The sequence below is a fragment of the Mesoplodon mirus genome, assembly GCF_964341445.2.
Source record: "Mesoplodon mirus genome assembly, chromosome: 6".
NCBI lineage: Eukaryota > Metazoa > Chordata > Mammalia > Artiodactyla > Ziphiidae > Mesoplodon > Mesoplodon mirus.
In genome coordinates, this window is record NC_138982.1 from 106,625,327 (window position 1) to 106,650,192 (window position 24,866).

At 35.6% G+C, this 24,866-nt stretch overlaps 1 protein-coding gene across 2 annotated transcripts in view; it reads right to left on the bottom strand.

Moving 5' to 3' along the window:
* ZNF654 (zinc finger protein 654) overlaps nt 1-24,866 on the bottom strand; it is a 94,255-nt gene that overhangs the window by 57,600 nt on the left and 11,789 nt on the right. For both annotated transcript variants that reach the window (XM_082625918.1, XM_082625919.1), the window contains exon 2: nt 14,278-14,423. In XM_082625918.1, the coding sequence (XP_082482044.1) occupies nt 14,278-14,423 (146 nt within the window). The remainder of the gene's footprint in view (nt 1-14,277; nt 14,424-24,866) is intronic.

Sequence of the window (24,866 nt, forward strand, 5' to 3'; positions counted from 1 at the left end):
GTAAATTTCAAAAACGGAAATCATATCAAGTATCTTTTCCGACCACAACGCTATGAGACTAGATATCAATTACAGGAAAAATCTGTAAAAAATACAAACACAGGGAGACTAAACAATACACTACTTAATAACCAAGAGATCACTGAAGAAATCTAAGGGGAAATCAAAAAATACCTAGAAACAAATGACAATGAAAACACACCGACCCAAAACTTTTGGGATGCAGCAAGAGCAGTTCTAAGAGGGAAGTTGATAGCAATATAATCCTACCTCAAGAAACAAGAAACATCTCAAATAAACAACCTAACCTTACACCTAGAGCAATTAGAGAAAGAATAAAAAAAACCCCAAAGTTAGCAGAAGGAAAGAAATCATAAAGACCAGATCAGAAATAAATGAAAAAGAAATGAAGGAAACAATAGCAAGGATCAATAAAACTAAAAGCTGGTTCTGTGAGAAGATAAACAAAATTGATAAACCATTAGCCAGACTCATCAAGAAAAAAAGGGAGACTCAAATCAATAGAATTAGAAATGAAAAAGGAGAAGTAACAACTGACACTGCAGAAATACAAAGGATCATGAAAGATTAGTACAGGCAACTATATGCCAATAAAATGGACAACCTGGAAGAAACAGACAAATTTTTAGAAAAGCACAACCTTCGGAGACTGAACCAGGAAGAAATAGAAAATATAAACAGACCAATCACAAGCACTGAAATTGAGACTGTGACTAAAAATCTTCCAACAAACGAAAGCCCAGGACTAGATGGCTTTACAGGCAAATTCTATGTAACATTTAGAGAAGAGCTAACATCTATCTTTCTCAAACTCTTCCAAAATGTAGCAGAAGGAGGAAAACTCCTAAACTCATTCTATGAGGTCACCATCACACTGATAAAAAAAACCAGACAAAGATGTCACAAAAAAAGAAAACTACAGGCCAGTATCAGTGATGAACATAGATGAAAAAATCCTCAACAAAATACTAGCAAACAGAATCCAACAGCACATTAAAAGATTCATACACGACGATCAAGTGCGGTTTATCCCAGGAATGCAAGGATTCTTCAATATACGCAAATCAATCAATGTGATATACCATATTAACAAATTGAAGAAGAAAAACCATATGATCATCTCAATAGATGCAGAAAAAGCTTTCAAAAAAATTCAACACCGATTTATGAAAAAAAACCCTCCAGAAAGTAGGCATAGAGGGAACTTTCCTCAACATAATAAAGGCCATATATGACAAACCCACAGCCAACATCATTCTCAATGGTGAAAAACTGAAACCATTTCCACTAAGATCAGGAACAAGACAAGGCTGCCCACTCTCACCACTATTATTCAACATAGTTTTGGAAGTTTTGGCCACAGCAATCAGAGACAAAAAGAAATAAAAGGAATCCAAATCAGAAAAGAAGAAGTAAAGCTGTCACTGTTTGCAGATGACATGATACCATACATAGAGAATCCTAAAGAGGCTATCAGAAAACTACTAGAGCTAATCAATAAATTTGGTAAAGCAGCAGGATACAAAATTAATGCACAGAAAACTCTTGCATTCCTACACACTAGTGATGAAAAATCTGAAAGAGAAATTAAGGGAACACTCCCATTTACCACTGCAACATAAAGAATAAAATACATAGGAATAAACCTACCTAAGGAGACAAAAGACCTTTATGCAGAAAACTATAGGACACTGATGAAAGTAATTAAAGATGATACAAACAAATGGAGAGATATACCATGTTCTTGGAAGAATCAACATTGTGAAAATGACTATACTACCCAAAGCAATCTACAGATTCAATTTAATCCCAATCAAGCTACCAATGGCATTTTTCACAGAACTAGAACAAAAAATTCATGATTTGTATGGAAACACAAAAGACCCTGAATAGCCAAAGCAATCTTGAGAAAGAAAAACAAAGCTGGAGGAATCAGACTCCCAGACTTCAGACTATACTACAAAGCTACAGTAATCAAGACAGTATGGTACTGGCAAAAAAACAGAAATATAGATCAATGGAACAGGATAGAAAGCCCAGAGATAAACCCACACACATATGGTCACCTTATTTTTGATAAAGGAGGCAAGAATATACAATGGAGAAAAGACAGCCTCTTCAGTAAATGGTGCTGGGAAAACTGGACAGCTCCATGTAAAAGAATGAAATTAGAACACTCACTAACACCATACACAAAAATAAACTCAAAATGGATTGAAGGCCTAAATGTAAGGCCAGACACTAGAAAACTCTTAGAGGAAAACAGGCAGAACACTCTATGACATAAATCACAGCAAGATCCTTTTTGACCCACCTCCTAGAGAAATGGAAATAAAAACAAAAATAAACAAATGGGACCTAATGAAACTTAAAGGCTTTTGCACAGCAAAGGAAACCATAAGCAATTTGAAAAGACAACCCTCTGAATGGGAGCAAATATTTGCAAATGAAGAAACTGACCAAGGATTAGTCTCCAAAATTTACAAGCAGCCCATGAAACTCAATATCAAAAAAACAAACAACCCAATCCAAAAATGGGCAGAAGACCTAAATAGACATTTCTCCAAAGAAGATACACAGATTGCCAACAAACACATGAAAGCATCCTCAACATCACTAATCATTAGAGACATGCAAATCAAAACTACAATGAGGTATCACCTCACACTGGTCAAAACGGTCATCATCAAAAAATCTACAAACAATAAATGCCGGAGCCGGTGTGGAGAAAAGGGAACCCTCTTGCTCTGTTGGTGGTAATGTAAATTGATATAGCCACTACGGAGAACAGTGTGGAGGTTCCTTAAAATACTAAAAATAGAACTACCATACGACCCAGCAATCCCACTACTGGGCATATACCCTGAGAAAACCATAATTCAAAAAGAGTCATGTACTACAATGTTCACTGCAGCTCTATTTACAATAGCCAGGACATGGAAGCAACCTATGTGCCCACTGACAGATGAATGGATAAAGAAGATGTGGCAAATATACACAATGAAATATTACTCAGCCACAAAAAGTAACGAAATTGAGTTATTTATAGTGAGGTGGATGGACCTAGAGTCTGTCATACGAGTGAAGTAAGTCAGAAAGAGGAAAACAATACTGTATGCTAACACATATATACGGAATCTAAAAAAAAAAATTGGTTTTGAAGAACCTAGGGGCAGGACAGAAATAAAGACGCAGACAGAGAATAGACTTGAGGACGAGGGGAGGGGGAAGCATAAGGTGGGACAAAGTGGCAGAGTGGCATGGACTTGTATATACTACCAAATGTAAAACAGATATAGCTAGTGGGAAGCAGCTGCATAGCACAGGGAGAGCAGCTCAGTGCTTTGTGACCACCTAGAGGGGTGTGATAGGGCGGGTGGGAGGGAGACACAAGAGGGATGAGATATGGGGATATATGTAAATGCATAGCTGATTCATTATGTTATACAGCAGAAACTAACTCACCATTGTAAAGCAATTATACTCCAATAAAGATGTTAAAAATAAAAAAAACCAGACACTTAAAAAAAAAAAGAACTGCTTTTGCTGTATCCCATAAGCTTTGATATGTTGTATTTCCATTTTCATTTTTCTTAAGGTATTTTAAATTTTTTCTTTGACTTGTTCTTTGACCCACTGATTGTCAGTAAGAATGTTGTTTAATCTCCACATATTTGTGAATTTTTCAGTTTTCTTCTTGTAATTGATTTCTATTTCCACACCTTTGTGGTCAGAAAAGATGCTTGATATGATTTCAGTTTTCTAAATGTACTAAGACCTGTTTTATGGACTAACATGATCTATCCTATGCATTTGAGAAGAGTGTGTATTCTGTTGCTTTTGAATGGAATATTCTGTATGTCTGTTAAGTACAACTGGTTTAAAGTGTCGTTCAAAGCCAATGGTTCCTAACTGATTTTGTCTGGATGATCTATCCATTGATGAAAAGTAGGGTACTAAAGTTCCTTACTATTATTATATTGCTTGTCTATTTCTCCCATTAGGTGTCTTAATATTTGCTTTATGTATTTAGGTGTATCTGGGGGAATTTCTTTTAAGATTTCTGAATAAGGAACAATGAGCAAAATTTTGTCAAATTTTCAACAACTACAGATATATTTCGTATATGTTTTTTGTTTTCTTTTCCTTCTTACTTTAGTCCACAGTGAAAGCCGACAGTATAATGCTGTAGTCTAGCTCTATGAACCAAAGCTAGCGGGGGAAGGAAGGAAAAGTTAAAATGTTCAGATCTGTAGTTTTTCAGGGATCTGACTGAGCATAAAATTAAGACATTCAAATACCAGAAAAATTCAGACATGTATTTACATCCTTCATAATGACTATATACATGTTCTTCTAAAGAATATCACTGATCTTCCTGATAGCAGCAGAAATAGTAACACCTTTTAGCCTACTGCTTTTTCACTCTAGTTTTAGTGTATCCACACTGATCAAGGCAATTATCAAGCTTTCCTTCCTTTAGTTAGATCAGAAAAAAATAAATACCATTTTTAAAACTACACACATACATCTTCTAGATTTTGATACATAGTATGGGTGAGAAGAGAGTATGTCATCATCCAATTACTTTTCACTTCTGCCAATACAAATATACCACTTAACAATCCCTGTATCTCTTTGTCATTAAAATGACTATAGTCTCAACTACTTCACTCGAAAATTAACAAAAGGAGTAATAAAAACCAAAATTACAAGGAAAAAAGATGCCAGTCCACAACTAGCACCAAATGAAAAGTTGAGCATGGCCAATATAAATAAATGCACATAGGTTTGTCTAACTTGACTTTAAATACAACAAATCCTGAAAACAAAATATTCTAATGAAACAGTAATGAAAAAAAAATGTTGAGAGAAGTTAGTAAGGGAATTTAATTAAGACCCCCAATGGCCTCAAAAAGGAAGACATCTCTTCCCTAGAGAGAGAAAACAAAGAAATAGGCTAGACAGTCTTGATTTCTCTATAAAATAAACAAGGTTCGCCTGCCACACATGATTAATAAAGATGATGGATACAAAATTGGAGACGGTTTTGAATAAGTGTTGGTCAAAATAATTGAAGAGTCTAACCTTACACCTAAAGGAACTAGAGACAGAAGAACAAACAAAACCAAAAGTTAGTAGAAGGAAAGAAATAATAAAGATCAGAGCAGAAATAAATGAAATAGAAACAAAGAAAACAATAGCAAAGGTCAATAAAACTAAAAGCTGGTTCTCTGAGAAGATAAAAAAATTTGATAAACCATTTGCCAGACTCATCAAGAAAAAAAGGGAGAAGACTCAAATCAATAGAATTAGAAATGAAAAAGGAGAAATTACAACAGACACCGCAGAAATACAAAGCATCCTAAGAGACTACTACAAGCAACTCTATGCCAATAAAATGGACAACTTGGAAGAAATGGAGAAATTCTTAGAAAGGTATAACCTTCCAAGACAGAACCAGGAAGAAATAGAAAATATGAACAGACCAATCACAAGTAGTGAATTGAAACTGTGATTAAAAATCTTCCAACAAACAAAAGTCCAGGACCAGATGGCTTCACAGGTGAATTCTATCAAACATTTAGAGAAGAGCTAACACCCTTCTCAAACTCTTCCAAAAAACGGCAGAGGAAGGAATACTCCCAAACTCATTCTATGAGACCACCATCACCCTGATACCCAAACCAGACAAAGATACTACAAATAAAGAAAATTACAGACCAATATCACTGATGAATATAGATGCAAAAATCCTCAACAAAATACTAGCAAACAGAATCCAACAACACATTAAAAAGTTCATACACCACGATCAAATGGGACTTATCCCAGGGATGCAAGAATTCTTCAATATACACAAATCAGTCAATGTGATACACCATATTAACAAATTGAAGAAGAAAAACCATATGATCATCTCAATAGATGCAGAAAAAGCTTTTGAAAAAATTCAGCACCCATTTATGATAAAAACTCTCCAGAAAGTGGGCATAGAGGGAACCTACCTCAATATAATAAAGGCCATATACAACAAACCCACAGCAAACATCATTCTCAAAGGTGAAAAACTGAAAGCATTTCCTCTAAGATCAGGAACAAGACAAGGCTGCCCACTCTCACCACTATTATCAACATAGTTTTGGAAGTCCTACCCATGGCAATCAGAGAAGAAAAAGAAATAAGAGGAATACAAATTGGAAAAGAAGAAGTAAAACTGTCACTGTTTGCAGATGATATGATACCATACATAGAGAATCCTAAAGATGCCACCAGAAAACTACTAGAGCTGATCAATGAATTTGGTAAAGTTTCAGGATACAAAATTAATGCACAGAAATCTCTTGCCTTCCTATACACTAATGATGAAAAATCTGAAAGAGAAATTAAGGAAACACTCCCATTTACCACTGCAACAAAAAGAATAAAATACCTAGGAATAAACCTACCTAGGGAGACAAAAGACCTGTATGCAGAAAACTATATATAAGACACTGCTCAAAGAAATTAAAGATGATACAAACAGATGGAGAGAAATACCATGTTCTTGGATTGGAAGAATCAATATTGTGAAAATGACTATACTGCCCAAAGCAATCTACAGATTCCATGCAATCCCTATCAAATTGCTAATGGCATTTTTTACAGAACTAGAACAAAAAAATCTTAAAATTTGTGTGGAGACACAAAAGACCCCGAATAGCCAAAGCAGTCTTGAGGGAAAAAAACGGAGCTGGAGGAATCAGACTCCCTGACTTCTGACTATACTACAGAGCTACAGTAATCAAGACAATATGGTACTGGCACAAAAACAGAGATACAGCACAATGGAACAGGATAGAAAAACCAGAGGTAAACCCACGCACTTATGGTTAACTAATCTATGACAAAGGAGGCAAGGATATACTGGAGAAAAGACAGTCTCTTCAATAAGTGGTGCTGGGAAAACTAGACAGCTACATGTAAAAGAATGAAATTAGAACACTCCCTAACACCATACACAAAAATTAACTCAAAATGGATTAGAGACCTAAATGTAAGACCAGGCACTATAAACGTCTTAGAGGAAAACATAGGCAGAACACTCTTTGACATAAATCCCAGCAAGATCTTTTTTGGTCTACCTCCTAGAGTAATGGAAATAAAAACAAAAGGACCTAATGAAACTTAAAAGCCTTTGTAAAGCAAAGGAAACTACAAGCAAGATGAAAAGACATCCCTCAGAATGGGAGAAAATATTTGCAAACGAATCAATGGACAAAGGATTAATCTCCAAAACAGATAAACAGCTCATGCAGCTCAATATTAAAAAAACAAACAACCCAATCAAAAAATGGGCAGAAGATCTAAATAGATATTTCTCCAAAGAAGACATACAGATGGCCAAGAAGCACATGAAAAGCTGCTCAACATCACTAATTATTAGAGTAATGCAAATCAAAACTACAATGAGGTGTCACCTGACACCAGTTAGAATGAGCATCATCAGAAAATAAACAACAAATGCTGGAGAGGATGTAGACAAAAGGGAACCCTCTTGCAGTGTTGGTGGGAATGTAAATTGATACAGCCACTATGGAGAACAGTATGGAGGTTCCTTAAAAAACTAAAAATTGAATTACCCTATGAGCCAGCAATCCCACTACTGGACATATACCCAGAGAAAACCATAATTCAAAAAGATACATGCACCCCAATGTTCACTGCAGCACTGTTTACAACAGCCAGATCATGGAAGCAACCTAAATGCCCACTGACAGACGAATAGATAAAGAAGATGTGGTACATATATACAATGGAATATTACTCAGCCATAAGAATGAACGAAATTGGGTCATTTGTAGAGATGCGGATGAATCCAGAGACTGTCATACAGAGTGAAGTAAGTTAGAAAGAGAAAAACAAATATCGTATATTAACGGATATATGGGGAACCTAGAAAAATGGTACAGGTGAACCGGTTTGCAGGGCAGAAATTAAGACACAGTTATAGAGAACAAACGTATGGACACCAAGCAGGGAAAGCGGCGGGGCTGGTGGTGGTGGTGCTGTGATGAATTGGGAGATTGGGATTGACATGTATACACTGATGTGTATAAAATGGATGACTAATAAGAACCTGCTGTATAAAAAAATAAATAAAATAAAATTCAAAAAAAATAATTGAACAGTCAGGAAGTGATAAGAGTTGTTACATGTTGTAGAGAAAGGATATATGTACTGATTGGGGCCTACAAGACTAACATCTTTAATGGGGCCTGGCACCACTGAAAAAAAATAGCACTTTAGAATTAGTCCTTCTTCCTCTGATTTCTAGGCTGTATCCTAAGTTAGTTAAAGCCTGGACTTAAGTTATAAATATAATCAAATAAAACATGGTTTAATATAGTAGAGACTGAAATTAGGCACAAATTCTATGAAATATGGTACAATTCAGCAACATAATCAGAAAGGGTCACTGATCTCTCATGTAATATGTGTGGCCCATGATTGTCTAGTCACTCTAAACAAGAGGCTGAGTATACCCACTTAGTTCCATGAAAAAGAAGGCCCTTTGGTCTTCTCTCCCTATGCAACTTGACATATATACTTTTAGTGTTTGCCACTGCATATACTAAATGCTACTAGCTGAACTAGTTCCCTCCTCCAGTGGACTATGTGGGTCCTTGTGGACCTAATGGCTGCCAGGCAAATTACTACTTCCATTACTGAACCCTGCCTGGACTGCTGAAATCTATGAACTTTTACTTTCCGCCTGGCTAAAAGAGGCTAGAAAGGCAGCATTAAAGCTCGCTTTTATGTAAAACTTATAAAGTCTATGTTCTCTGCCTGAAGGTCCACTTAGTTTCAGGGTGTTTGGCTTTGCTCTACCTGGAAAACTTAGAAATCAGTATTTAACCAATCTAAAACAAGAAAACAACAGGAAAAATAAACAGTCAGAACTTAACTAACTCGGATTTGCAAAAACCCCCTAACTTCTCAGGCCTCAGTTTTCTTATCTATAAAAAAGGAATTAATTTGAGGTCCTTTTTAGTGCCAACACATACATACATACACAGCAAAATCTTCCTTTCTTTAGAAAATACAGCTTACAAGGAGAGTCAACCCAGGTAAAATTATAATTAGTCAATTTAAGACAATTCTCTACATAACTATTCATTTCCATAAACTTTAAAAAAACACTCAGGTATGAATAAAAACAGAATCCGGTTTCCTTCTCTGTAAAGAACATCTTGGAAAAAGTGTAGTTTTTAGAATCTCCCAGTCTACAGAAGGCAGATCTTCACATACGTATTAATTTACAAGGTGGGTATAGGTTTTTATGAAGGCAGATATACAGACCAGACAAAACTACCAGAGAATATAGTAGTTTTATGTTTAACATATAACATATATTTTATATGCATATATTATACATATATATATTAGCATGAGACAGAATGTTATAAACATTACTTCTTTAGCTCACCTATATATTTTTAAGTGAATAAAACTTTTAAAATACACTATATATATCATAAACAAGAATTCTACAAATAGATATGAGTTATAATGAAATCCATTAATAACCTGATATCCTGTCCAGGCACCTTGAACATTGTTTGCCATTCCTGGGAGTCTCTTTTGCTCCTTCATCTAATTTACTCCCATCATCCCTTCAGAGCTCAGCTCAAGTTTTAGTTCACTGAGCAAGTTTTCCCTGACAGGGAAAGGTCCCCTGTTAGACTCTCTCACTGTACCCTATAATTCTTTCATACTTAACAATACGTACTAGTGAAGCCTCTTGTGTAATATCTTTTAGCTCTGTAAGGTCTTTAAAACAAGGACTCACCAATCTTATTTTCTATTTTATCTCTAGAACCAAGCACAGAGATTTATAGAATGAATGAATGAATGATTATGGAATAATTGTTAGAAGAATTTTCTAGCTTAAATATTTCAATAAAATAGAACACTATTCCACACTCACTAACTCTTTCAATGGCACCACCATATGGCCATTTCCCCATTTTTCTTCTGGTATTAAAAGTACAATTATCTTTTCCACTAAAGTAAATTCAAATAATGCAGAAAGTTTTCTTTATAGGAAACATTACTATTTAACAAACCACTAAGATAATTTACTTTCTTTCGCCCAGCGCTGTCCATCTTAGATAAGATTTACCTTTGCTTAATACATTATTCTTTTCATGAGCAGTAGTTAAAAAAAAAAAAAAAGCTAGCAAGCAGTGAAACATAAGTCAACAAATGACTTAATTAAAAAAAAAAACTTTTGAAAGCCTTAAAAATATTTTCACATTACAACACAAAAGTTAACAAGATTATACAGATGAAAAGGGGGAAATATCCAAACGGGCGCTGAATCAAGAACAATACTTCTTGCTTACAAATAATGTATTTCTTTCAATACTTATTTATTTTCCTCAGAAATCAGCAGAGAATAATTGAAACTGCTTTGGTAGCTTTCAAAATATCATACAAAAATATTCTTTGTAGTGACATCCATTATTTTTGTCTACTTAGCCAGCTCTCCTTCACACTACCTCATTCACTTCTTGAGGAAACTGCTTATCCCTCCAACATTTCTATGGTCTTCACAGGGCTGCCAATGTAGTATCCTCCTTCCCCCTAGCCACGAGGTGGGCTTGCTATCAGATAGCCAAAAATCTTACCATACTCTTCTCAACAGAGTTTAAGCAATGGGTACATAACCTCAGACAGGCCTGAGTTCCCAAAATATTTTGGGGAATAGAAGTGGGAGCAGAGGGTTTCTTCTCCCTTGGTTAATAAAGTAAACTTAATCCCAGAATTGTCAACAGCCCTGAGAGAATGAAGCCAAAAAAGGGGTGATGGAAAGGAAGAGAACAATTCTAGATATTTGATTCTCTAGATTCGGAAAATCCTGAAACTAGTTCTAGTCCTTGCTTTTCCATGATTTAGTCATCTAATAAATCCCCCCAAGCCCTTCTTTTTTTGTTTAAACTAGGCTGGGTAGGATTTGAAGAAGTCCTAATACTTCCCATATTCATTTAGGCATCGCAAGAATAAATCTATTTTTAAAAAATAATACATATATTTTTTAAAATGCTGTGCTCTTACAAGTCTAAATAATGTTATATTCTAAACTCTTTTCCCCTCCCACAATTTTTTTTCAGCTCTACTAGGGTATAATTAACAAATAGAAACTGAATATATTTAAGGTATACAAATTGATACATAGTGAAATGATCACCACAATTAAGCTGGTTAACATATCCATCACTTCACATAGCCTCTACAACTTTAAATATATATAAACTTTTAAAGAAGCACAGTGTACATGCAGTCTTTAAAATTTTTATGCATATATGTAAATCAAAAAACCATAAAAGTTCACATATATTAAATTTACACATCTTCAATATTTAAAAATGCTAAGTGTATACAGAAAGGTTTCAACACTCTCTCACTGCCAATGACCCAGAATTAACAACTTTCAGTATTTTTAATAGCTGGTGATAAAAAGCTTTGCTAGTATTTCTTGATTTACCAATTTTAAATATTATCTCTTAACTTCCTGCTGTGATAGAAGAGAATTAAACTCCTCACACAAGTACATCCTCCCAACAGTCATTCATTATTATTTCCTCTATTACTTATCTTTGTATCTTTACTTACACCTTTATTTATGGTTTCACGTACTGACACTCCATTTTGTAAAATAAGAATTTTAAGGAGGGATACTAGTGCCCTTGTCCTTCACTTTCATCTTGCAATTTCCATCAAATAGTCTTACATTGAAAGGTTAATAATTTTCCTCCATTCTGTAACTATAATTATTTTTGTGCTTTAAAAGTTTGAAGCCAATAAGCATCACTTACATGAAGAAAACTATATATAAATAACATTCAGTGCATATCTAAGTAGTTTGCTATGACTCTGTGTCCTTTCCTGTTCAGATTATGTTTTCTAATTGCTTTTTTATTTCCTCTGCCTTGTCTACTTTTATCACTACCTTAAATGGTTCCAAATTCTCAAGGTTAGTTTCAAGTCTCCATTTTTACTGGATATTCCCCCCTTGGAGGTGATATATCTGTAAGACCTACTATTTAGCAGTGACCCTGAAACTTCTCTTCCGTCTATCTTAAGTAAAAGCTGTTTTCTAGATCCATTGTCATCTGGTCTTTTTATATAATACCCCATTTTTCTGGAGTACATTCTCTAATAACTTCCCAAGAAAGAGAATGTGGACAAATCAATTTCCTAGGTCCTTAGATGCCTGGAAATATTGCTTCTACTCTCACATTTCACTGACAGTTTGAATGAGTATAAAATTCTACACTGAAAATAATTTCTCTTCAAAACTTCAGAGACATTGATTCATTATATTCTACCACCCGCTGTTGGTTGTCTGAAAACCAATATCAATCTGTTTGTTCCTTTGTAGGTGACCTAGTTTTTTCTCTCTAGAAGGTGTTCAAATCTGCTTTTTCATTCTTGTTATTTTCAAATTGCAAAATGATGTATTTAGCTGAGTATTTTTTATATTCATTGTGCTGAGCACTTCTTAGGCTCTTTCAGTCTGGAAGTTTATGACTTTTATTTCTGGGAAATTCTTTTATTATATATTTATTTGAAAATTTCCTGCAACATATATTCTCTAAATTCTTTTTCTGGAACTTCAGCTAGTTAAATAATGAACCTCCTACATGAAGTCACTGTATCAGTTTTTTTCTGAGCATTCCTTCATTTTGGTTTTGTTTTACATTCTGGATTATTTTTTCAACTTTACCTTGCAACTTTCCTACAGAATTTTAAATTTTAACCATCACATTTTTGGTATCTCTTTATTCCTTTCACACAGCATGACATGTTGATGTTTTAATGTCCTACAAATCTTCTCAACTCTCTCTAAAAATGCTAATTATAGATTTTATATTTCTCTTTTAAATTGTTTTGTTTTCAACATTAACAGTATTTCTTCCAGAATTTTTTTTTTTAGTTTGTTTTCATTGTATTTTTTTCACGTTGAAGGCATTCCCCAAATGTCTGATGATTCTTGAATATCCATTAATATCTAAGAATAAAGCCACAAGCAGTTTAATTGGGAGCCCTGTGAGCATGTCTAGAGTTTGGTGACTGACAAGTTTTTCTTTAGGGTAATTAAGTGATTAGGTAGCTGTCTCAATAAGAACCCTTAATTGCCAGAATACAAAGGTCACTGCTCCAAAGTCATTTAATTTCATTAGAGAAAAAAAGAAAGTATCAATGCTGTTTCCCCACCCTAGGGTCTGGTGAAAGGCCTGAATGGAAAAACTGCAACTAACTCCTTTATCTGTATTCTCCCAAAGTATCTCATTCCCTACTCTCTATTTCATACCTTTAATGTTCAAATTCTATACCTCCCTAGGATTCCAAGGGGAAGGAGGCAGGACAGATGGTCTTCCTCCTGTCTTATAAGGCAGAGGATAATTTTGTTTTATATGATACCCACAGTTTCAAAAAATGTTTTACAAATAATAAAGTATACACATACATAAAAATAAATATATAAAACAAGAGTTTTACAAAGTAATACTTATCCCATGAGACACACTGATATTTTCTATTGTATTTTGTAATACTGATAAATGAATTCACAACCCACTAATGTGATGTGATTGTAATGTGAGGAACAACAAAAAAAAAAAATTAAGTTGTGATTTGCTCTGACATGTTTCAAAGACACTCCTCTATCTGTTTTCTTTCCCAAAGAAAATTGTTGAAATCTTTTCATTCACTGATGACTCTTCTCTATTTTCTTTTCACTGTATTTCCCTCTTTTACTTCTTTACTATTTTAATAGGATCTAGGAGGGCAAAAAGGATAAATACAAGTGCTCAAGTTCTGATCTTTAACTCAAAGTCCTTTACAAGTATTTTTAAAAACCAAAGTTTCCTAACCTCTTTCTGGCCCGATTTAAGATCCCTCTGATAACTATGATGGCCTCAACTGCTGCCGGGATTTACCATTAAAGTTTGCCAAGGGAATCTGGGGAATTAAAAAGGAAAGGGAAGTGCTAGTAGTAAACCTAAGAATCTATATAACAATTCCACTTAACTCTAAAGCTAAAAGTAAAATTGTGGTTAAATGTTCAAAATTAAACCTAAACACTTAAATGAAGAAATCTTTTTGAGGGAAGACTTTAGGAAAGGTTCCTTCTGCAGAGAAAATAATCAAAAACCAGTTCTCAAATATATCAAGAAAATACTTTCATAAGAAGTAAAGAGTACTTACAAAGCAAGGCTACTCAAAACATATTGTACGTGCTCACATTCATCTGGGAATGATGCACTGGCTGATGTAAAACAGCAAAGTGCAGTCTGAAGAACCTGAAGCTGTGGCAAAGGGACCTGCCATCTTCCAGCATAATCTTCAACCACCTGATAGGGAAGCAATCCAAAAAGTACATTATTAGAGAAAATGTTAAATTTGGATAAATTAAATTATAGCAGATAAATTAAAACATTAGTTCAGCATGAACACATGATTTAGGAAGGGGAAAAAGTTCTTCATTGTTTAGTTTCATGGTATACATCTGAAAATAAAATGAACTATTATTTGAAAATGTGGAAAAGAAATATAGTATATAAATGACCACAAAGTTCAACTGCCAAATCTTTACCAAATGTTGTAACAAATGCCTTCACATCCCATATCTAGTTTTTGTCAAAATGCCAATTATCAAATATTAAAATAGCTAGACAGTAGACTACAGTAATAAAGAAAATTAGAAATGAGCATGCATTATTATTACCATTAATATTTACAAGACTGAACTATAAACATTCTGGCAACAAATGAGTATTATAGTGGTGTGATACTCTGATTAGGAAAGTTTAAACTGTACCATACTGAGGAGAAAGAATACAGAATATAATCAGTCTTGGCTCTGTCACTTAACTAGTTTTATGAATTGGGTATGTCATCTTCCTTCTCTATGCATTAGTTGCCTCACCATAAAATGGAGATAATAATGCTTATCTTGCAGATTTACTCTGAAGCTAAATTGGGAATAATTTATGAGAAAACATTTTAGAACTATCAATTGCTATAAAATGTTAATTATGATCTCTCATATGCAATACTGCTGTATTAAAACTATTAAATTCTAGAAATTCATCTTATAAAACAGGTTGGCAAACTATGGAATATAGGCCAAATTCAGCCTGCTACACATTTTTGCATGATCTACAAGCTAAGAAATGGATGTTACATTTTCAAATGGTTGAAAAAAACATTTTGTGATGTATGAAAATCACATGAAATTCAAATTTCAATGTCCATAAAGTCTTATTGGAACATAACCAGGTTCATCCATTTACATATTATCTATGGCTGCTTTTCTGCTACAACAGGTTGAGTAGTTGCGACAGAAATCATATGGCTCACAAAGTCTAGAATATTTAATATCTGACCCTTTACAGAAAAAGTTTGCCAACTCCTGATTTAAAAGCTGGTAAAACTAGAGCAGAGTAGAAAAGCCAAGAACATTCAGAGCTCAAGGACTTTTCATACTAATCACTTCCTGTTGGAGATAATTTTCCATGAGTCTCTTGTATTTCCACAGTTTTTTAAAAGAGGCCCTGACTGCCTTTATCCTTTCAAAGATGTTTATAGGGAACAGCCTTGAAAAACAGAGATGATATCCATGATGCCCCTGTCCAAAGCAATGTGTCTCTCTGGAGCAAAGGTCAGGCAGATATGCTTGCAGACCATTATAAAAGATTAGGACTCCCTAAGCTTGGGGTTCGTAAGCTGTGATATAAACTTACTATGAGTTCAGGATCCACCTGGGCCATTCACATCACCTTTGTGACACTTGAGGGCCAAAGGGAACCATCATGAACTTGAAGCACATGCTGCTTGCTGTGCCATGAGTAACAGAGTCTGCTATCTCTGACCCAGGAGTTTCATGTCTTGGACCAGCATTTGTGAAACTGTGGCAATCTACCTTAGACAAAATCCCAGACACTTCACACTTGTTTGACAATTCCAAATTGCATTACCAGGTGTCTAGCATGTCTCCAATGTTTCTAGGAACATGTATGATGTATGGATAAAGAAGAAAGCTAGAGAGTATTAGCTCTGTGAACTTGTATCCCCCTTCTATATCTAGTAGTCCTTACTAGCTGGGAAGTAAAAACTACTAGTAACTATGATGACTCCAAGTAGGACAAATTTTTCCAAACCACCACAGGTAAAAAAAAAAAAACAAAAAAAACCAAGAAGGTTAGATAAATGGTGGTTTCCTGGCTTTAAATTTTCTCTTCACTAAAGTGTTTGACCACCTTTATTGCCTCTTTTTGGCCCCCACACCAACCATTCTGGTGCCACATAAAAAACAGGTACTAACAGACTCACATTTTTACTACCTTTAATCCGAAATAGTTTGCCCTAGTACATTTCTACTTACAACCTTATTCACTTCCTATTTATGGGTTGGGTTTATCTCCTTAGAAGAGAAGCTTTCTACTTTCTCAGGTTCTGTTCTCATTGTAGCTTCCCTCATTCACCAAGATTCGGCTATTAATACCCTGCCTGACCCAGCTGAGCCCAAACCTAACACAATAAAAGTACTTGTGCACAACACCTCCAGGAGGTTTCCCACAATACCCTTGAAGGGACATAAACAAAAATGGCTGAAATTTACATACAGTTGGCCCTCAGTATCTGTGGAGGATTGGTTCCAGGATCCCCCACCCTATACCAAAATCTGCAGATGCTCAAGTCCTTTATACAAAATAATGTATTTGCACATAACCTACACACATCCTCTCGTATACTTTAAATCATCTCTAGATTACTTATAATACCTAATACAATGTAAATACTATGTAAATAGTTGCTAGTGCATAGCAAATTCAAGTTTTGTGTTTTGGAACTTTCTGGAATTTTTTTTCCAAATATTTTTGATCCACAGTTGGTTGAATAAACAGATGTGGAACCCACAGATACAGAGGGCTGACTGTATCTTCTTATACTGTTTAATGTCATGCCAGACACTAATAATTCACTATAACATTCACTATAACACCACTTTTTAAATATTTTCCTTAAAATATGTAAAACTATATATTACATTGTCTCTTTACTTTGAAAGTTTTCTCCTGCATTATAACTGTTATCATAAGCACTCAGGTAATGAGAGCTGATACCATGACATCATAATCAGAATGTGCTCCACCAGGTCACTGTGCGGTGAGCAACACATCTTACATTTGTCATTTTCTTTGGTATTCTAATAAGTAACAGTTTTTACTGTTACTATGTAAAGAACTGCCGTATAATTACATTCTTTACTTAAGAACATCATCCAAATTACTACAGACTAAAATGTGTCCCCCTAAAGTTCATGTATTGAAGTCTTAACCCCAGTGTGACAGTATCTGGAAATAGGACTCTTAGGAAGTAATTTAGGTTAAATGATGTCATAAGGAAGGGGTCCTAATCAGATAGTATTGGTGGCCTTATAACAAGAGGAAGAGAGGAGAGATCTTTCTGTCCCTCTATATGCATGCACTGAGGAAAGGCCATGGTGAGGCCACAGAGAGAAGGCAGCAGTCTGCAAGCCAGGAAGAGCGTCTTTGCCAGAACTCGACCATGCTGGCACCCTGATCTCAGACTTCTAGACTCAAGAACTGAGAAAATAAATTTCTATTGTTTAAGCTGCTAAGCCTGTGATATTTTGTTATGGCAGCCAGAGCTGCCTAATACACAAATGTATAAAAATAACACAAACGTAGCAGTCTAGGAAACCCTAAAATATCATATAAAGTGATTGACTAAAATATGATTATCTGTTTCTTAACTGAATTCTCCTTTTTGCTAATGTAACAATGAAGACTACCGAACACTAGTTTGTCACTGAGCAAACAATCCTCTTGATTTCTAAATCCAGGTAATAATAGACTAGATCATTAACACAGTTATCACACATGACTTTACTTCTATTAGCTGGCCATTCACATCCCTGTCATTTTCCTACCTGAAACCTCCCACTGGCATCAACTTTCATTATATCAAACACTTCACAGGTGTCAGTGGAGCTGTTCACTAATGTTAATTTCATTACTTGTTTACAGTGAATCCACCCACTTTTAAAATCTGATTTACAAACCATGGCCATTATCATATGTGATTAGCCACATCACAACTACCTTCCATTCTAAGAACTTCAAAAAATGCCTATAATACATGCCAATCTATGCACGGAATAAATTTGTTAATCTTCTAAATACCTAAAATAAACATTGTAAGAAACATTAAGTTAGCCTTTTCCCCACCCCCTTTCAGTACGATTAGGTTATTCATTTGTAATATACCTACTATATGTGTGTGTGTGTGTGTGTGTGTGTAACTTCCTAGCTCTGTCCATTGAGAGGGCCACAGAGCAATGACACCTCAGTAGCAACATATACACTTAGGGCCCAAATCTTGGCTTCTAAACACTATTCTCCAATATGAGGAACTTGGGGCTCCTCAGGCACAAGGAACTTGGGCTGCTCAAGCCCTCCTCCAGCAGGGATGGAACAGGGAAAATAACTAGATAGGACTAAGTAATGAAATGCTGAAACAGTGATGGAATATAAGAACATGGGAGCCAGCCTGAAGGTGCTCCGAGCAGTTAAAGCTAGAACAATTGGAGCAACAAAATAAATGATGATAGTATTGGACTTTAATCCACGAAACCAGATAAATATCCATGAGTCCCTACAAATAATCAAATTAATCAATAAGTGTAAGAGACAGCTCTTCCTCACAGAAGACTAATTAATAAACATTAATTAGTTTATTAATTAATGTTTAATAAACTAATTAGAGAAATAGAGAATCACCATTAGGCAAATACTGTACACAGCAATGAATGTTGCAGACAAGATCCATGGAACAATGCTAATATTAGTGGGTGAAAAGTTTGAGGAGATGCAAGATTTGCAGTTTCAAAGCATCTCCCGCAAGACGGTTATCAACTACAAACAGATAGCAATTTTAGAGTGGAGAAACCCCACAGACACAAACTTAACAAAGCCATCAAGGTAATATCACCAATAAGTAATAAAGCATATTATTATCATAAATCTCTTGATATGAAGCCCCAAGAAATACAAAAGCATTTTTGTGGTACTTTTGCCAAAAATGCATAAACTCATTCCAATCATGAGAAATCATCAAACAAACCCAAACTGTAGGATATTCTACCAAAAAAATTGATCAGTACTCTTCAAACACATTAAGGTCATGAAAGGAAAAACTGAAGAACTGTTACAGAATGGAACAGACTAAGGAGAAATAACAACTAAATACAATGTGAGATCAGAAATAACACCCTGGAACAGAAAAAGAGCATTGGTGGAAAACCAGTGAAACGTATCAATCCCAGAAGACTCTCATCTCCCTTCTTTAGTATGTTGCATCCATATGGTATGAGGCTGGCCAGAGTCCTCCCTGTGGCTGCCTGAGTATCAACTTAAAGACCCAACTTTTCTCTTAAGTAGGTCCAAAGGTAAGTAGTAGGCTCATTTTAAAGGCTTTAGATCAATTTTGGTAACTGTCAATTTTTCCTTTGATTCCAAACTCACTAGAGAGAATAATATACTAAATGCTCCCTGTATAAACATTAAAACTGGCACACAGACAAGGGAACCCCAAAATATATGGAAATGTATATGAATATCAAATGAACATGTTGGGTGAACAAACATCTTTGTTTGCCTGCCGCTGGTGATATCCACAGATGTGTGTGCACATGATAATGTCTCAACTAGTATGGGCTAAGCAAAAATCTGCATCTGACTTCAATTTAGCATGGCCACTAAGGCAAAAGAAATAAAAGCAAAAATAAACAAATGGGACCTAAACTTAAAAGCTTTTGCACAGCAAAGGAAACCATCGACAAAAGGAAAAAACCTACGGAATGGGAGAAAATATATGCAAATGATGCGACCAACAAGGGGTTAATATCCAAAATATACAAACAGCTCATACAACTCAATTAGAAAAAAAAAATCCAATCAAAAAAATGAGCAGAAGACCTGAAAAGACATTTTCCCAAAGAAGACATACAGATGGCTAACAGGCACATGAATAGATGCTCAACATCGTTAATTATAAGAGAAATGCAAATCAAAACCACAATTAGGTATCACCTCACACCTGTCAGAATGGCTATCATCAAAAAGTCTACAGATAACAAATGTTGGAGAGGATATGGAGAAAAGGGAACTCTTCTACACTATTAGTGGGAATGTAAATCGGTGTAGCCACTGTGGAAAACAGTATGGAGGTTCCTTAAAAAACTAAAAATAGAAATACTATATGATCTAGCAATTCCACTTCTGGGGATATATATGGAAAAATGTCCACAAAAACATTAATTCGAAGATACATGCGCCCTGATGTTTACACAGCAGCACTATTTACAATAGCCAAGACATGGAAGCAACCCAAGTGCCCATCAACAGATAACTGAATTAAGATGTGGCATATATATACAATGCAATATTAGCCACAAAAAAATTAAAAAATACTGCCATTTGCAGCAACAATGGATGGACCTAGAGAATATTATGCTTGTTGAAATATGTGAAAGACAAATACTATATATGTGGAATCTAAAAAATAATACAAATGAATGTACATGCAAAACAGAAACAGACTCACAGATACAGTAAACAAACTCGTAGTTACCAAAGGGGAACAGGAATGGGGGAGAGACAAATTAGGGGTATGTGATTAACAGATACAAGCTGCTATATATAAAAGAGATAAGCAACAGAATATACCATAAAGCACAAGGAATTATACCCATTATCTTGTAATGACCTATAATGGAATATAATCTGCAAAAATAATGAATCATTATGCTGCACATCTGAAATTAACACAATATTGTAAATCAACTATACTTCAATTAAAAAAAAAAATCAGCATGGCCTGGCCACAGATGGTATTGCAGGTGTGGCTGAGGCAATAATTATATTATTGAATTTTTTAAATGTCCATTAGCCATATAGGTTTTTTAGATATTAGTAGGTGGAAATCCTTTTTGTTCCTTCTGTCTGGTTTCTCAACAAAGACTACAAGCCAGAGGATTAAACTGAAAAGCTGGTTAAGTTCCATATGGGTCTTAGCACACTAGTGTGTGAATGTCTAGACTTTAAATTGTTAATATTAGTCTTAGATCAGCTGACTTAATTCTGTCCCTCTTAATTTTGTTCTCAGAGAACAGCTCTTATATTCATGTGACTTGTCCAAAGGCTTCTAGAGTCACTGTCATAATATAATCTCTAGTAACTTCTGAGATTGATATGTACACAAATTTAATCAAAGCTATAGATGTCAAGATTTTATCTAAGTTCAGTGAAGATGTCCAGTGGATTTTATTAAGTACAGAGATAAAGAAGGGTCAAGGTTCTTTATTGTTTAGGGCATAAATCACTTTCCTAGGATGAGGAGGAAGAAAAGCTCAATGGAATTATTACAAAGTCAAAGCCAAAAGGGAAACTTTTAAAAGGCCTATGCCTCAAAAACTAACTTCAGGTACCAGGTTTGCTTAGTCTCAAGAAGAACTAAATTTGCTTTAAAAAGATGATAAACTTTCCATTAAAATAACAGTGGAAGAGTTAAAATAAATAAATAAAAGGAGGTCATGTTAAGATGGAAGAAGAGAGGTACTTCCTTAAAAGTAAGTTCAATCTCAGAAGCTAGACTAGTCAGATATGAAAAAAGACAAAGGAAATATATATACCAGAACTATGTGTTCCTAAAGATGGAATGGGGGAAACTCATCAGAAAGGAAGGGTGACTGATTCCAAAGGTATCTAACAGAGGGATAGGAGGTAACTGTAGGATGGAAATCTCGGTGAACTGAACTGGAAATTCAAGTAAGGTAAGATGGTATTTTAAAGAAATAGAAAGTACATAATAAAAGTGAAAAAAACCACACCATGAAGACTGTGACTGCTATACAGTAACATAAAATACGTACAGATTTGAAAGGTTAAAAAAAGCTGAGAGATTACCTTTAAATACTTGAAGAATTTCAGGTGCATTTCAAATTACTAGTTATGACAGAGGGCAATGTATGGTATGGCATGGTGTCACAATGAAAAGTGCCCCAGGAACTCAAAGTTAGGCCTCAGGGAGTGGACAAGGAAAAGCAAAACTGAAGAAAAACAAAATAAGAGGTCAGACCTAGGTTTTATGTTGAGCTGGTAAGACTTCCTTAAACCTGGGAGAAGAGAGTGGGAAAAATCTGTTTGATAATAAATGCTTTTTGATAAACTCAGAATTCCTCGACTTTCATCTCTGACATTATGGCAGATCTTACAAGACATAATTGAAGAATAATAAAACCTAAGCCCAAAGGCAAAGAGAAAGGGAAAGGAAGACAAGAGGGACCAACAGGCTAAAATATAAACAAAAACAGAAACCAACTATGTTTATCTGAAATGGCATATCCTATTATTGCTGAAAGGAACGTGACAAAAAGGAATGTTTACACTGCCAATGAGGTAGAACAAATTATGCAAGGCCTATAACAGTTAAAAGCAGAATAAAGAAAGGGTCTAGAGAAGCTAGTGGCTGAAGAGATACTGTCTTTACTGGGCTCCTATGAGTGCAGACATCAGAAACATTAAAAGTAGCTTCATTTCAGGTACCCATTTATGGTTATTATCCAAATAATACAAATATGGGACACAAGAGGACTGCTTTTATGATTTTAGCTCAATAGGCCTAAGAATTTCAGGGGAAGTGGCAAAAGCCAAGGTAGCACAGGGATAAAAATGTCTTGGCACAGGTTGGGGACGGAGAAGTCCAGAGGCAAGGGCAGAACACTAGAGCTATGGAAATTGCAAGGCTGGAGCCTTGTGGGGCCTTGTAGAGATTATACTTTGAGCTTTACACACTACAAGTAAGTGATACACTCTTAACAAGAGGCAGTATAGAAATTGTGCCACTAAACAGAATCTATACTCACTGTAGCACAGGAGTACCAGGACAACACAGAAAAAAATGGAAAGTAAAAGCTTTTTTTTTTTTTTTTTTTTTGCGGTACACAGGCCTCTCACTGCTGCGGCCTCTCCCGTTGTGGAGCACAGGCTCCGGCCGCGCAGGCTCAGCGGCCATGGCTCACGGGCCCAGCCGCTCCGTGGCATGTGGGATCTTCCCGGACTGGGGCACGAACCCGTGTCCCCTGCATTGGCAGGCGGACTCTCAACCACTGCGCCACCAGGGAAGCCCGTAAAAGCTTTTAATATAAAGGAAATCTAAAGGAAGAGGCATCAAGTATGACCTGGTGCCTGCGGCTATAATCCATGGAAATTTATAAACTCTGCAAGACAGAAATTCAGACACAGCTTTCAAGGAAGTAGAAACGTTCAGGTAAAGTGCTTCCACCTCTCAGAAAAATATCATAAGCACACAGTGGCACAACCACTTGATGAATTTTCCCAGTAAAACTTTACAAGTTACAGACACAGGCAGTTGCCATAACTGACTGGCACCCTGGTAAAGTTGAAACCAAAACTGACTTGTTACCCTGTTTTTTGTGCACCCATCTTTCCTCTAATATCCATTTTTAGTGATATCACTAAATCCTACTGGCGAAAGTGATGTGAGTCAACTGTATTATGTACTAAATTCAAGGAATTAACTAGTGTTTCTAAATTTAATGGGTGTTGGCTGGTTAAAGTATTAAGTGTTTGCCCACTGACCTTCCGGATTCTTTAAAAAGTAAGATTGGAGGTTAAATAATTTTCCTTTTGAGATGTGAAAGAAGCCACTCCTAGTCAGAGGAATATAACCAAGCTATAGCTCCTGAAAACTCCCCAACCCTAACCAGACAGGCACACTCTGTCTCTGATTAAGCAATATTCCGGGAAGGCAAGAATTTCATATCTTAACCTCTATGGGACTCTAGTTTTTAATTTCTCTTTGTGAACTTGATAATGGGAAACAATTCATTTGATCCAAATGAAGTGTTTCTGGCAGACAAAACAAAGGCCAAGTGGCAGGAAAACAGTTATTCAAGTCGAAAGAGGGGGCAAAAACACTAGGGTAGCTGAAGGTAAGTAGTGGACACAAAGAGTAATAGGGGACAAGTCAAAGAGCTAGACAGAGGCTGGATCACAAAGCCCTGCAGTCCATGGTAAGAATTCTGGCTTTGACCCTGAGATAGAAAAGCATGGAAGGTCTAGAAGAGACCTCACTCTTATGTCTTTAAAAGGATAACTTTGGCTGTGTGGAGAAAAAACTGAGGAAAAACTAAAAGTTGGGAGATAAAATTGTCTAGGGGAAAGACAACTGTAGCTTGGATCAAGGTCATAACTGCAGTTACAGTAGTCAGATATGCTTTTTCTCCCTTACTAGATGATTCAGTTCTTTGAAGGAAGGGGTTGTGGCCTCTTCCTCCCTAAATCCCCTGTAATCATTAGGATGAAGCTTTCCACATAGTACACAGCCAATGTATTCTTTCAGGAATATCTTCTACAACACTTTTATATATCTAGATCTATGCCTAAGATAATTAAGGATAATTCAATTGATTGATATTAAGAAAAAGTAAGTTATGTATACATTGTCAGACAGGCACATATGCAGCATTTTATGGCCACCTATTAAGTTATGAGCACTTAATAGCTGTTGAAGTTAAATTCAAAATATAAAAGAGAGGATAAAGAATCTCAAGCGTTAAAGGGCGACTTCCCTGGTGATGCAGTGGTTAAGAATCCGCCGGCCAATGTAAGGGACACGGATTCAAGCCCTGGTCCGGGAAGATCCCACATGCCGCAGAGCAACTAAGCCAGTGCACCACGACTACT